The sequence below is a fragment of the Lacerta agilis genome, chromosome 2, assembly GCF_009819535.1.
Source record: "Lacerta agilis isolate rLacAgi1 chromosome 2, rLacAgi1.pri, whole genome shotgun sequence".
In the NCBI taxonomy this organism is placed as follows: domain Eukaryota; kingdom Metazoa; phylum Chordata; class Lepidosauria; order Squamata; family Lacertidae; genus Lacerta; species Lacerta agilis.
The window spans coordinates 106544854-106560272 of NC_046313.1; the positions used below are offsets into that span (position 1 = coordinate 106544854).

Genomic DNA, 15419 nt, shown 5'->3' on the forward strand with positions numbered 1-15419 from the left:
TGTGTGTGTGTGACTAATAAAAATAAGAAAAATAAAATATATTTATTATTGGGGGGAAGGTGAAGTTTAAAATGGCACACTGAACTTGCCTGAATTCAGGAAAATAGTGAAGAGCTTGGGGCAGGGGGGGGTGCCATAATTGTGTTTGGGGTTGCCTGTTTCACCTTCCTGTCCCCATCCTGATTCTTAGCAGAAGAAAGCAAAAGTTGAGAAGAAAGAGAAGAAGGATCTAGGAGTCATAACCTACAACATCCCAACTCCCCCAGGAGAGAAAAAAGGTAATGTAAGTGGGGTGGGAGGGAGCTGGGCAGGGCTGGAGTTCTCTGCACCACACTGTGCTCAGGCCTCCGACATGCCAGCTGTGAAGTCCGTTACCCAAGGCAAAGAAGCAGCACCCAAACGCAGCAGGGAGGTATTAGGAGGCCTCAATGTCTCTCTCTCCTCCTTCCAGATGTGAAGAGTCCGATGCCTGACTCCTACAGCCCCCAGTACGTAGAAGCCGCCTGGTACCAATGGTGGGAGAGACAGGGCTTTTTCAAGCCAGAGTATGGGGTGAGTTTGAGCCTGGGGTGATCGCGGGGTGGGATTCTCTCACCCTTCCCCCCCCCCAGAAGGTAACATGGCCAGCTCCAAGACTTTTTGGCGCCTGAAGCAAACAACAAAATGGCCGACGCGCACATCCCTCAGCCAGGGAAGTAGGGGAGCGTGAAGATTACACCACGGATGAGCAGGGGTGGATAAAGATCTACGTTGGGCTTCACTGCCCCTCCGGACTTTGCTGCCTGAGGCGGTCGTTTCGCCTCGCCTCATGGTTGGGCCGGCTCTGTGGCTGGTTCCCGGAGGGCTCCCTGCCTCACGAAAATTTCTCTCCTTTCCAGCGCCGCAGCATCTCTGAGCCAAACCCCAAAGGCCTCTTCATGATGTGTATCCCTCCGCCCAATGTCACCGGATCCCTCCATCTTGGCCACGCTCTCACCAATGCTATCCAGGACTCTCTGACCCGATGGTGAGGTTTCCTTCAGTTGCCTTGACTACAGCCTTCTGTCCTTATGCTAGGGCCCTTCCTAGACGTCTCTGCCTATGTGGACCCTCTGTTCCCCACCCCCTCCACCCCTTAACTGCCATTCTTTGGCCTTGCCCCAATTTTGCCCTGCCTGAGAGCTGATTCAGGTAGCCTCAACTCCCAAGTGGCGTGGTGCTTTGTATAGGTCATAGAATAGAATCATAGAGTTTGAAGAGACCACAAGGGCCATCCAGTCCAACCCCCTGCCAAGCAGGAAACACCATCAAAGCATTCCTGACAGATGGTCGTTAACTCGTACGGCCGCAGAACGGGATACAGTGTGCAGAATTCAGATTCCCGAGAATCGCTGCGCTTTCGTTTGGAACAAAACAAGTTCAAGTTCCTAACCCTCATGGTCTCAAATATACACTTGAAAGGGTGTTCAGAGCTCTGTAGCACCTTTCTCTCCCCATGGCTAACCCAAACGGAGGTTGTGCAAAGGTATGCAAAATAGTGAAGACGCTAAATACGCTCGCATAATTTGTACAGGTTGAAGAATCGGGCTGTTCCCGGTATGGAGGCTTGCATTTTTAATGAAAAGTAGCCTCAAGAGGCTACACTTTTGACCAGAGGATTCCTAGAAGAGAGAATTTTCCTGGAATCCTACTCAATATTGAGCCAGAGCAGAGCCTCAATGTATAGTTAGCAGAGTAAAAACTGAAGCACGTTGCAGGATTCCCAAAGAAATAGACCACAGGCAATTATATTTCATCCAGCAGAGCTTTGCTGAAGGCAAATGAGCATAATGGTCACAAATCTAATACATTCAGGATTGGCACTGTCCATAAGAAATCCAGTTGCAGCAGACTTAACTTAAACTTACAGTAACTTATAATAGGTCTAAACCTTAACGCTAAGCATGCTATGTACAGAACAACATACCAGAAGGAAGAGAGAGAGAAAGAGAAAATGAAACCCACATTCCTTCTGGCCCTTACTATTATAGGCAACATGACATTGACAGAAAAAGGTAACACATCCCGTTTAAGCCAGCTGTACTCAGCTTCTCGGAAGGAATAACCCAAACATCATGAACCTTCTGCTTGTTGGGTTCACACAGAGAAGCTTCCAGAACCCCCTTGAATTAATTAGACTAGGAAAGATCTCTACATATCGGATCAATACTTTCTGTACCATGAAATGCAAGCTGGCAGGAATGTGGTTTGGACCTTTCCCCACTGCTAGTTTTCCCACTCAAAATTCCCTCGTCCCAACTGTCCACTCGCCTCTGTGGTATTCTGGAGAAAGAACCACACTTTCTGAGCACGAGTACTCCACCCTTTGAATGCTGGGGTGGGGAGGACCCAGGGTTCCCCAAACAGGAGCACGGCCTTCAAGGTTGACATCTTATGTCATAGGAGGGTAGCCAACAAAACGTGTCCAGGTGTTGCTGGACTACTCCATCTCCCATCAGCACCAGTTGTCAGGAATGATGGGATTTGTAGTCTGGCAGCACCTAGAGAACACCGCATTGGCTGTTCCTGAACTACATCGCCTGACGAACAGCTGCTCACGGCCTCTGTGTCTTCCCAGGCACCGGATGAAGGGGGAGACCACTCTGTGGAACCCCGGCTGCGACCACGCTGGCATCGCCACACAAGTGGTGGTGGAGAAGAAGCTGTGGAAGGAGCAACAGAAGACACGGCATGACCTCGGGCGTGAGCTGTTCGTCGAGGCCGTCTGGAAATGGAAGACCGAGTGAGTTGTCTCAGGCTGGCCCCGTTTTTCTGAGCGCCTTGAGAGCCAGTGTGGTGTAGTGGTTAAGAGCGGTATACTTGTAATCTGGTGAACCGGGTTCACGTCCCCGCTCCTCCACATGCAGCTGCTGGGTGACCTTGGGCTAGTCACACTTCTCTGAAGTCCCTCAGCCCCACTCACCTCACAGAGTGTTTGTTGTGGGGGAGGAAGGGAAAGGAGAACTTTAGCCGCTTTGAGACTCCTTCGGGTAGTGAAAAGCGGGATATCAAATCCAAACTCCTCCTCTTCTTCTTCTTCTTGAACCTCATCCCTGAGCCGCGTCACGTCTTCTAGAGACACGATGTGCTCAGGGTGCTTTTTCCCTCTGGCTCTTTTCTTGCAGAAAAGGCGATCGGATCTACCACCAGCTGAAGAAACTAGGCGCCTCAATGGACTGGGACAGAGCATGCTTTACGATGGACCCGGTAATAATAATAATTTATTATTCATACCCTTCCCATCTGTCTGGGTTTCGCCAGCCACTCTGGGCGGCTCCCAACAGAATATTAAAAGCACAATAAAACATCAAACATTAAAAACTTCCCTAAACAGGGCTGCCTTCAGATGTCTTCTAAAAGCCAGACAGTTGTTTATTTCCTTGACATCTGATGGGAGGGTGTTCCACAGGGCGGGCGCCACTACCGAGAAGGCCCTCTGCCTGGTTCTCTGTAACCTCACTTCTTGCAGGAAGGGAACTGCCAGAAGGCCCTCAGAGCTGGACCTCAGTGTCCAGGCTGAACGATGGGGGTTGAAAACGCTCTTTCAGGTATACTGGGCCTGAAGGATAAGATCAACCTGATGGGACGCCTCTATTAACAATCGCTGACCAGTTCAGGAAATGACTGGTCATGCCAATAGTCTTCTATTTTATTTTATTTTAATAATTTTTATTAAGTCATGCCAATAGTCTTCTAGGACAACAGTGGCAGACTTTAGACTTTGGGGAGCCACTTTGGGTTGTGTCCCGTCCCCCCGCACTGCTGTTTTTTAACTAAACCCCAAGATCCACCAACTGGATTTTGCAGTTATATTTTGGAGTCAAACGGGCTGTGATTTTGTTTGCGTCCCACAAGAGGTGGAAGGGGCTGAACTGAACTTCTCCCTTGCTTTGCCCGCAGAAACTCTCCAACAGCGTCCAGGAGGCTTTTATCCGGCTGCACGAGGAAGGCGTCATCTACCGGAGCACGCGCCTCGTGAACTGGTCGTGCGCCCTCAACTCGGCCATCTCCGACATAGAGGTGACAGGGTCGGGAGAGGCTGGCCAAATGGGATGCTGTTGCCCTGGTTTAACTCCTTGGTCAGCTCCCCCACTCGCTTGCCTTCCTACTTTCAAGCTGCCCAGGTGTGGCCCTGAATGTCAGCTTGTCCTCCTCCTCAGCCTTAGCGTTGCCTTTGTGGCCAGAGAAACACCGTGCAATTGAAGACTATGATACCACTTTAGACAGCCACGGCTTTCCCGCAGAGGATTCTGGGAGCTGCAGTTTGTTACTAGTGCTGAGAGTTGTTAGGAGACCTTCGTTTCCCCTCACAAGGGCTGCAGTTCTTAGAGTGGCCTAACAATCGATCCTTCCTTACAGGGAATTCTGGGAATTGCAGCTGCGTGAGCGGAACCACTCCCAGAATTCTTTGGGGGAAACCGTGACTGTTTAAAGCTGTACCACAGCGCTTTGAACGTACAGTGTGAATGCGGCCTTTTGTTGAACTCACCCGGGAAGGAAGAGGAGGACAAAACGAGAGTCATTGGCTGTGGCTCTCCCTACTGTTTGCCCCCTTACCGTCTCCCCACCGGCCCCCTCTGGGTGAGAGAGAATGCAGGATGGGCATAGGGCCAGCTATCGCCCCTGTGTTAGACCCAGTGAGAAGAGGGTGACACACCTTGGGCACCTTCCTCTTCCCAGGTGGACAAGAAGGAACTTACGGGCCGGACGCTCTTACCTGTCCCCGGCTATGAGAACAAGGTTGAGTTCGGGGTGCTGGTCTTCTTTGCGTACAAGATCGAAGGTTCTGGTGAGTCAGGAGACCCAGTGGACAGTTGGGTTGGGATCAGGATCTGAAGCCCTTTCTTTTTTCTCTGACTCTTGGCTTGCTCTGTTGTGGGACCAGTGTCTTCTCAGAGAGGAGCACTGACCCGCCGTTTTCCTTCCTCCCTCCCTTCCTAGATGAAGAAGTGGTGGTGGCCACGACCCGTATTGAGACGATGCTGGGGGACACGGCCGTTGCCGTCCACCCCAAGGATCCCCGGTACAAAGTAAGTAACTGTGAGGGCCGTTAGCAGAGAGCGACTGAAATTGAAGCATGGTCACCAAGTAGTATGGGAAACAGCCCAACTAGAAAAACTGACCAGTAACCCGAAACTGACACGGGGACAAACAGAAGACGACACCTTCACCCCGACATGGCTCCCCTTCATCACACACACAGCCCAACAACATAATGGCAAAAATCTACCGACAGCATACAAATCAATATGGCTAACCTGACCAAAAACACTCACCCCCACCCCACTCACACAGGAAATGAAAGACCACCACAGCCAACCACAAATGAACAATCACACCCTACACCAACCCCGACCTCTCTTACCACCAAAGGAACACAAGTGAACAACAGATAACCTGCACAAACAACGCGGACACCAAACCCTACATATATTAAGTAAAATAGAAACATCGTCACCCCACCCCACCCATCTCCCCATCCCGCCCACCTCTTTCCCCCTTTTCCTCCCAATCTCTCAATAAATGAAATTGACTTGTAAAAATGATACATGGAAAAAACACAAGAGAGACATTGCGCTACCTTTGTAAATCAAGAAAATCTTTAATAATAATAATAAAAATTTAAAGCGTAGTCTGGAGAGCAAAAGGAATGAATAAGACTTTACAAAGGGAACAAGGACAGTATATGATACATGGAGAAAAAAAAGGAGGCTTATCTTTCTTATGGGGGAAGAAACTCCATCAGAACAACTTTTCCCTCCCAACTCCACCAATTGTCAAATCTCGACAAGTTTTCCTTGCTGACATATAACTCCTAGCATCTGCTGCCATCCAGCCCAATAACAGGATTAACCCCTTAAGTTGCTGGCCGAATGATCCCTGCTGTTGCACTTCTAGTGAAAGACAAATGAACACCTGTAGCGTTCTAGGTGAGATTTATTTGGAAGAGTTATTGTAAGCATAGCATTAAGGTGCGTTTTCTCGACTGTGCCTGCTGCCTTCTCCATATTTTCAGATACAGTCAATGTGCCCAGACTGATGAGGGACAATTTCCTGTATTTGCCCAAGCTGCTTAAAAGCTCCCTCCACTTTTTCTTCTAGGAATAAATTAAGAACAAGTAATGCCGTTTTACTCGATGGAATAGGGCACCTTGGTTAGTGGCGGAAGTGGTAACAGGATGAGAGGGCGGTTCAGACACAGCTGGTGTGTGCAACCTTTGACCTTCCAGGTGTTGCTGAATTACAGCTCCCATCAGCCCCGGCAAACATGGCACTAATGCCCAGGGATGATGGGAGTTGTAGTTCAGGAACATCTGGAGGGCCACAAGTCCCCCCCCCCCAACTTGAAAATATAGGATATTTTGCCAGAGGAAGAGTATTACAGGAATGGAGAGCTGAGTTGGTTGGGCTGCAAATGCGTGGAATGGATCTTCTCTTAAGGACTGGATGCAGCCAGTAGACTTTACTTCAGATTACCTTTTTGGAGTACAGCGGTACCTTGGGTTACAAACGGTTCGGGTTACAAACACTTTGGGTTACAAACTCTGCTAACCCGGAAGTAGTACCTTGGGTTGAGAACGGAAATTGCGCGGCGGTGGTGACAAGAGGCCCCATTAGCGAAAGCGTGCCTCAGGTTAAGAACGGTTTTGGGTTAAGAATGGACCTCTGGAACGAATTAAGTCTGTAACCTGAGGTACCACTGTATTCTTTATTCGGATGATCTGCGAATACTTCAGCTAAACTTTTCCCCCTCTTCATTTGTCTTCCAGCACCTGCACGGCCGTAGAGTCCTGCATCCTTTCACCGCTAAGTGCTTGCCGATAGTTTGCGACGACTTTGTAGACATGGAGTTCGGAACTGGTATGTCTAGGCAAGCGGCCGGGAGACGGGAGTTTGTGCCTCTCTTACACAAACGCGAGATTCGAGTGCGACAGCCCTGCAGAGTGTGGGTCGCCTCCCCCAATGCCGGGTTGGGCATTCAGAAGGGCCCCTCACCAGCCGGCTCCCTCGTGGGCTGGGCCTGGCTGGCAGTGTGTGGGCACCGCTTGGGAATCAAAGTCAGTTCCTGTCCTGGGTGGCAGCCACTTAAAGGACACCTCTAAATTCCACCTCATCTGGTCTCTTGAGAATGGGACGCCGGGGTCCTTCTCCAGCATTCTCAGTGAGGTGGGCAGGAGAATGCCTGCAGCGCTGCGGCGGATTGCCATGGTTGTGGAAAAAAACTTCAGATATTTTGTTTTTTTGGGGGGTGGGGGGAATTGCAGAATGCCTGGCTCTGAGGAAGGAACTCATTTGGGGTCTGAAGGGGGTGCTGAGGAGGAGGTGGAGAAGCTTATAGTACTGCTGCCGGAGTTGCCATGGCTTAAAAAAAAAGGAAGGTGGGGCACGAGGAATGGGAGTCAGGAAGAGGAGGTCAGTGGTGGCACTGCAGGGAGGTGGGGGCGAGTGAGTGGGGGCATTGACTGCACCCCACTGAGCATCTCCTGAATACTGGCCACTACTCTGTGGCTCCAACTCCACATTGGCAATTTATAATAATACTAGTACATTAACCCCGTTAAATTAACGGGCGCTAGAACATATGTGGTCAAACTGTTGCCCTAGCAACGCCGGGTACATGCGCAGAGCATCTCTGCGCTCCAAGTCCCAACGGCTGTCCGTGGGGCACATGCGCAGTAGCGCAATCCCACGGACACAGGGACTGGACGCAGAGACACTTGCACTTTATTATAGAGGATAATAATAATTTATTTATACCCCGCACATCTGTCTGGGTTTCCCCAGTCACCCTGGGTGGCTCCCAACAGAATATTAAAAATCGAATCAAACATTGAAAACTTCCCTAAACAAAGATGCCTTCAGGTGTTTTCTAAAAGTCAGGTAGTTGTTTATTTCCTTGATATCTGCTGGGAGGGCGTTCCACAGGGCGGGCGCCACTACCGAGAAGGCCCTCTGCCTGGTTCCCTGTAACCTCACTTCTCGCAGTGAGGGAACCGCCAGAAGGCCCTCGGAGCTGGACCTCAGTGTCCGGGCTCAATGATGGGGGTGGAGACGCTCCTTCAGGTATGCTGGGCCGAGGCGGTTTAGGGCTTTAAAGGTCAGCACCAACACTTTGAACTGTGCTCGGAAAGGTACTGGGAGCCAATGTGAATTTAAATTTAAACTTCTTCCCCCCCCCCCCCAGTTAGTTTTGTGTTTCTGACAGCAAGCTTGGTTTTTCAGCCGAGTGAAGGTCTTCTGTGGAAGCTCGGGCAAGCGTGCCTGAGCTCAGTGAGCCTTACTCCCAGGCACAGCAGCCTTCGTTCACAGACGTTTATAACCTTTGCGCTGTTGTGGAACTCCCTCTTAAAAGACTTGTTGGTCGTGTATTAGTTCACACGCACACACACACACAATTGCTATCTGCACTTTCGGAGTGTGCTCCTTTGGGTGGTGATTTGGCGTTTAGGGGCATGCTGTTTCTGTATTTAATAGGATTTATACACTGCCTGAGCATGTAAAAAAATAAAAAAGTCCTCAAAGCTATTGGGGTGGGTGGGGCTGTTCCTGATGAACTTCAGCACCTCAGGGTCTGCAGCTGCACCGCTGGGTGTAACTAGAAAAGCCTTCTGGTTGAAGGCTGGGGAAAGCATCTGCCCAACTGCCTGCCTTCAGCCGCACTTAAGAGGCTGTGGGGTGGGCAGATCCAGAGCCAGGATGGATGCTGCCCTCTTCTAATATCTCCTCCTCCTCTTCCTGCGTCCCTCAGGCGCTGTGAAAATCACCCCGGCCCACGACCCGAATGACTACGAGGTGGGCCTGCGCCACGGGCTCGACTTCATCACCATCATGGACGAGACCGGCTGCCTCGTCAACGTACCCCCCACCTTCCAGGTAAGGATGGGAGGAGGCGGGCTGTACGGTAGATCTCTGTTGGAGGCCTCTTGAGTGCCAGTTCCTGGGAACCACAAGTGGGGTCCGGGCAGCTGGCTGCTTGGGTGCCCAGCGCGGCGTGTGTGTCCTGCCCATGGGGGTGGGGCGAACCAAGGGAGGGCGCACTGCGTGGAGCTCCTCTGCAGCCTTCCCCTCAGCTGTAGGGCAGCTGAGGCCATGGGCAGACTCGAAAAAGCAGTGCAGAGCTTGCAGGCAGTCTACCCACCACCTCCCCCTCAGGAGAGACGTGTGGCTCAGGCACGCTGCAGGCCCCGTGGTGTGGCGCCCAGTGCCCCCCGCCTCACCTAGCGTAGGAAGTGGCGTAGGAAGGTGGGTGCGGGAGTTATTTTTTTCAAAAACCGTGTCGTGAGCCCAATTTTTATTTTAACACACACACATTTTTGCCATTTTGTCACCCCTCTCAGTGATGACACCCAGGGCGGCCCGCGCCCACCGCACCCCCCTTCCTACGCCACTGGGTCCGGGGGGCTGATGCCCTCAGGTCCTGCTTGCAGGTTTCCCAGAGGTCGGCCGCTGTGAGAGCAGGATGCCGGACTCAGTGGGCCTTTGGCCTGGTCCACCAGGCGGTTCTTAAAGTTGTGATTGGACAAAGTGGCCTCTGGTTTCTTATCTGAGGAGGATAAGGCTCTGAGTAGCTGCTGTCTCCGGTATCGGAGGTAGTAGTAGGCCTCTCTGTGGAGTCACAAGCGGGGAGGGTGACTGTGGCGCTCAGGCCCCTTCTTGAGGGCTCCAGGTTGGAATCTGGTTGGCCACTGTGAAAACAGGATGCTGGACCAGATGGGCCTTTGGCCTAATCCAGCAGGCCTCTTCTTGGGTGTTTATAATCTGCTTATGCCTGGTCCCTGTTTGTAATGGGTTGAAGGATGGGTTTGGCATCCACTAGGAGCGTGAGGATCCCATCTCAGTGAGTTGGGCCTCGGTCACGGACATGGACCTTCCAGTCCTCTCATTTCTTCTGCGGGATTTGACATCTTTCCGCAGGGCCTGCAAGACGGAGCTGTTCCGCCTGGCCTTCGGATTTGGCATATAAATTTCCCCTTGGCTTTTTTGCTGGCCCATGTAGGACCAGTATGGATAGCTGGCTCGGGTGAATATCTGATGTTTCCTCCCCTTATGGTCTTGATTTATGGGCTACTACTAAAATGAGGCTGCATTTTAAGCTGTATTTTAATTAACTGTTTCTTGTTGTTGTTTTCTATTACGTTTTATTGTAATTTATATTTGGTGTTAGCTTCCCTGAGCCTGGCCCTGGCCGGGGAGGGCGGGGAATGAATTATTATTATTATTATTATTATTATTATTATTATTATTAAGATGTCAGTGCTTGTTGCTTAACCCCTGACACTGTAACTAAAGGTAAGCAGCATGCTTTGGGGAACCTCAAGGTTTTCAGAAGTAACAAAATATGTTTAGGCAAAACAGCAGCAGCCCTAAGGAAGGGGACCCCCTGCCTCCCACAATACCCAACAACATCCAAGAGAGGACTGAGCTTGCTCAGTAGCTCTAGTGTGGTGACTGACTGTTGTGAGGAGGAGAAGAAGAAAGGGAGCAAAACTGGAAGGGCATGTGTGGAAAAAGGAGCCAAGTTTCTGGAATTCCCGAGAAACAGTGTTCCATGCTGCAACAATTTGTTGTAGATCCTGCTGCCAAATTACCTTCTCCTTACCCCGTTTCCAGGGTATGAAGCGGTTTGATGCTCGCCGTGCCGTGTTCCAACTTTTGAAGGACGCAGGGCTCGTGAGGGATGTGAAGGACAACCCCATGGTGGTACCGATCTGCAGGTGAGAAGAGGATGATGGGGGAGAGGAATAATTTTGATCTGGGTGGTGGGACCTTCTGGTTTTTGGCAGGCAGCCCTGTTCTCTGAAGCGACCTCTTCGTGGATGCCTAGGTTGCAACTAACACAATGGGTACCGTCCGTCAGAAAAGGGGTGTTGATGTTATGGGATGCGTGTGTTCTGAGGTGCACAAAATCCAAAAAAAAGAGAGTTGGAAGGGACTTTGGAGGCCCTCCAGCCCTGACACCTTGCTCAGTGCAGAATCTACAGTGCCGGATGTAACTGCAACACCCCTGATGGCAGTTCAGCCTCTGCTGAACTGCCTCCAGGAAAGGAGGCAGCCCGTTCCAGTTGTAGCACTGCTACGAATGTAGAGTCAAATCATACTCTATCCGATTTCAGATGTAACGGCAAACTGTGGTTTGCTCGAACTAGGTTGTGAGTGAGGCAATGGGCCCATAACCTAAGGGGGTGAGGGGAGTGTGCAAGCTCAAACCAGTGACCCTGGTGGCCAAACCATGGTTATGTATGAACCGTGAGAGATGGTTATTGGCCCATGGCTGAGCTATTTAGTTTGTTTGTGGTGAGATCCTAACCATGACTGCTCAGAAGTAGTTGGGGGAAGCTTCAAAGGGCGTGATACCGTAGGGGGGGAAAGGATTCTGAGAGGCGGAGGGTTTTGAAACAGGGTAGATGGAAGGGTATTCTGTATGCAGAAGAGTTGGGAAATGCCTGGGGTGGGGAATCATAAAATCGTAGAGCCGGAAAGAACCACAAGGCTTCATGTAGTCCAACCCCCTGAAATGCTGGAATCTTTTGCCTGATGTGGGGATCGAACCCACAACCCTGAGATTAAAAGTCTCATGCTTTACCGATGGAGCTATCCCAGAAATAGGAAGAGCAATGAAGAGTTCTAGGCGGAGCCTTTATTATCGTGGGGAGGAGATCCTTCTGCCATCCATTGGCGCCGGCTGCACTCGCTTGTCGGAGCTAATCCTGTTTCCCACTCCCACCCCCACCCCCCGGATGCCTACAGCCGTTCCAAAGATGTGGTGGAGCCGCTCCTGAAACCCCAGTGGTACGTGCGCTGCGACACGATGGCCCGCGGAGCAGCCGAGGCAGTGCGCCGGGGCGACCTGCGCATCGTGCCGGACTTCCACCTCAAGACCTGGTTCAACTGGATGGACAATATCAGGTGAGGGCGTGGCGTTCACACAGGGTCCCCGGTCGTTTAACAGACTATTGATCCCTGTGCCACCACTGTCCCACTCTCCTGCTGCCACCAACCAGGCACCGTATTTTTCGCTCCATAAGACGCACTTTTTTCCTCCTAAAAAGTAAGGGGAAATATCTGTGCGTCTTATGGAGCGAATGGTGGTCCCTGGAGCTGAATTGCCCAGGGGCCAAAAGAGGATCATGCTTTTTATTTTACAAAGAGAAAAGGGGGTGTTGAAAGGACACCACTCAGCAGCTGATCAGCAAGAGATCGGGAGAGAGATAAGAGTCCCGGCTCCCTTTCATCCCCGCCCTCCATTGTTGAATGTGCTGCAGAGGGAGGTTGTTTGTTTCCCCAGCGACATGTGACTGGCTGATTAGATTATCTGTCTGGAAGTGGAGAAAAGGCTCCCTTTCCTTTAGAAGCTGCAGAAATGTGAGTTGAACCCCATAAAAATGGGGCTTTTCATCTTTGCTTTTCCCCCTTTGCAAAAAAAGCTGCAAAAATTTTAGCTGATCCTAAAAAAAACAGCGTTTTTCCCTTTGCAAAAAAAAGCTGCAAAACTTTTAGCGGATCCTCAAAAAAACAGGGCTTTTAGAAGAGAAAAACCAGAAAAATAATTTTTTCCTTGTTTCCTCCTCTAAAAACAAGGTGCACCCTATGGTCCAGTGCGCCCTATGGAGCGAAAAATACGGTACTCCCTGGTAATCAGTGAGTCCAGTCTGGTTTTAAAAATTGAACCAAAAAGAACAAGTTTATTTTTCACACAGTAACAAGCTTATGGTTTCGAATACAGTGCTTTGCTTAAGTTCTTAGATAATATCTTGTCAATATCTCTTCGCTAGTTCCTATACCGTCCTATACCTTGCTATCGAACCAGCCACCTCCCAGTTCCCAACCAAACTGTCTAGGTTCTTAACTCAGACTCTCACACACTGTCTGACTAGCTAAAGCTCTCACACTGACTCTCTGACTAAACTGACACACTGCTCCACTCAACTCACAGACTCGACCAACTCCCTGAATGACTGACTAACTCTTGACTGTCTAACCCAACTGATCTTTCTGAACCCCTGTGCTTCAATCTTATACCACAGATGACTCCGCCCCCTGGGTCTTCATTGGACAGTCATTTAACAAATATTTAACTCTCTCACTCTCATACTGGGATGACATCACTAGCATAAGAGGGCAAACGCCACAGAGGGTTCCTGTGGGATTGCCCAGTTCCTGTGGCGCTGCAGGGGGAGGGGGCCGAATGCAGTGGGGGTGGGGGGGTGGGGCATAAAAAGCAGGCAAAGGGGACAGAAAGAGCCACGTCTTTTTGTTCCGGCGAGATTTCTGAGTGCGTGCTGGTCCTTTGGTTTTGGTGTGCTGTGTGCATACATCCAGATTCTCCAGAAGTTTTAGTGTTCTGTGCTGAGGGCTTTTGTGACTTTTTCCCCTCTCTCCGCCTCTAGGGACTGGTGCATTTCTCGGCAGCTGTGGTGGGGCCACCGTATCCCGGCATATTTTGTGACAGTCAATGACCCCTCTGTGCCACCAGGAGAGGTAAGACACTGAGGGCAGATGGTGGGCCAGGCCGCCGAGGAAACGAAACACGGAAGATGTTTGGGGTGTATAAACGGCCATCTCCACGGTCCTCTCTGAGCAGGTAGCCCAGGGTGGGATTAGAGGGCTTGGAGGAATGCCTGGAAAAGATCTATTTCCCTGTTAATAAATTCAGATTTCCAAAGAGAAGCTGAAAGCTAAGGGGCAACGCTGTTGTTTATTGGAAGCATCCCCGCCACTGAAAGCAAACACTCTTTAGCCGAATAAAGGCTAGCAGAATTGTTTGCAATAGATAACAGAGCCCTTGTGGTGTAGTGGTTAAGAGCCGTAGACTTGTAATCCGGTGAACCGGGTTCGCGTCCCCGCTCCTCCACATGCAGCTGCTGGGTGACCTTGGGCCAGTCACACTTCTCTGAAGTCTCTCAGCCCCACTCACCTCACAGGGTGTTTGTTGTGGGGGAGGAAGGGAAAGGAGAATGTTAGCCGTTTTAAGACTCCTTCAGGTAGTGAAAAGCAGGATATCAAATCCAAACTCTCCTTCTTCTTCTTCTTCTTCTTCTTCTTGCACTTCTGGTTTATAGTGCGAAAGAAACAACTCAAAAGGGAGTGGGAGAGAGGAAGAAAAGGAGCAATATTGGGTGCTAGTTCTTAGTCACACAATGCGCATAGCAATCTTGCTTCCTTCAAAACAAGGAATAAGCTTATGGTCAAAGTCAGGAAGCCTGCACTGAAATGCCTGGGGAAACGTTGCAAAATTAATACGGTAGCTTAACCTGGAATAAAATGAGACTGTGCATGCATGATCCCTCTCTCCCTTCAGGGAATAAACATGGGTGGAAGGTAAGAGAGGAGTGTGCGAGGGGCGTATGTGGCCCTCGGAAGGTTGCCGGGAAAGGAAAGTGGCCCCTGAGCTGGAAGATCCCCCCCCACACACACACTTTATAGCTTGGATTTGTTGTGCCTTGTTTTTAATCAGGTTGGGGGAGCTGCGGTGTTTTAAATAATCTGTCCTCTTCTGCCCAGGATACGGATGGTAGATACTGGATAAGCGGCAGAACCGAGCAGGAGGTCAAAGAGAAAGCAGCCAAAGTCTTCAAGGTGCCCCCGGAAAAAATCTCCCTCCGGCAAGGTACAGCAGGGGGAGGGATAAGGTGGGTGGGTGGGAGATTTGCAAGGAAGCAGCGGGAGCAGTGCCCCCTTATCCTGGCTGCCGTCCTCATCCCAAAGAGGGGCTCCCATCTCACACCCCAGGAAATGGTGGTGGGTAGGGCTGTCATATGTCCGGATTTTCCTGGACATGCCTTGTATTTCAGGGTGAAATAACTGTCTGGGCGGATTTCATAAATTTTGTAAAATGTCCGGTTCCCCCCACCCCCACCCCTTTTGCTTGCCCTGAAGGAGCGGGTGAGCAGTTTGGCCGGCTGAGTGGGCCCAGCATCATCATCATCATCATCATCATCAATAAATAAATTTATTATTTATACCCCATCCATCTGGCTTGGCTTCCCCAGCCGCTCTGGGCGCCTTCCAACAAAATATTAAAATACAATAATCCATCAAACATTAAAAGCTTCCCTAAACAGGGCTGCCTTCAGGTGTCTTCTAAAAGTCAGATAGTTGTTTATTTCCTTCACATCTGGTGGGAGGGCATTCCACAGGGTGGGCGCCACCACCGAGAAGGCCCTCTGCCTGGTTCCCTGTAACTTGGCTTCTCGCAGTGAGGGAACCGCCAGAAGGCCCTCGGAGCTGAACCTTAGTGTGCGGGCTGAACAATGGGGGTGGGGATGCTCCTTCAGATATGCTCCTTCGCCTACTCAATCCGGCCCACGGGCGGTCCGGAAATCAGCGTGTTTTTGCATGAGTAGAATGTGTCCTTTTATTTAAAATGCATCTCTGGGTTATTTGTGGGGCATAGGAATTCG

At 50.6% G+C, this 15419-nt stretch overlaps 1 protein-coding gene across 2 annotated transcripts in view; it reads left to right on the forward strand.

Annotated features, from left to right (window-relative positions):
• VARS1 (valyl-tRNA synthetase 1) overlaps nucleotides 1-15419 on the forward strand; it is a 35799-nt gene that overhangs the window by 5853 nt on the left and 14527 nt on the right. Inside the window, exons 6-19 of one of the 2 annotated variants that reach the window (XM_033141610.1) lie at nucleotides 194-278; nucleotides 452-552; nucleotides 879-1006; nucleotides 2597-2761; nucleotides 3144-3225; nucleotides 3919-4038; nucleotides 4699-4807; nucleotides 4960-5048; nucleotides 6789-6879; nucleotides 8768-8892; nucleotides 10630-10733; nucleotides 11767-11925; nucleotides 13407-13497; nucleotides 14521-14626. In XM_033141610.1, the coding sequence (XP_032997501.1) occupies nucleotides 194-278; nucleotides 452-552; nucleotides 879-1006; nucleotides 2597-2761; nucleotides 3144-3225; nucleotides 3919-4038; nucleotides 4699-4807; nucleotides 4960-5048; nucleotides 6789-6879; nucleotides 8768-8892; nucleotides 10630-10733; nucleotides 11767-11925; nucleotides 13407-13497; nucleotides 14521-14626 (1555 nt within the window). Of the gene's footprint in view, nucleotides 1-193; nucleotides 279-449; nucleotides 553-878; nucleotides 1007-2596; nucleotides 2762-3143; nucleotides 3226-3918; nucleotides 4039-4698; nucleotides 4808-4959; nucleotides 5049-6788; nucleotides 6880-8767; nucleotides 8893-10629; nucleotides 10734-11766; nucleotides 11926-13406; nucleotides 13498-14520; nucleotides 14627-15419 lie in introns of those variants that run through there. The other variant, XM_033141611.1, reaches the window with a different exon arrangement.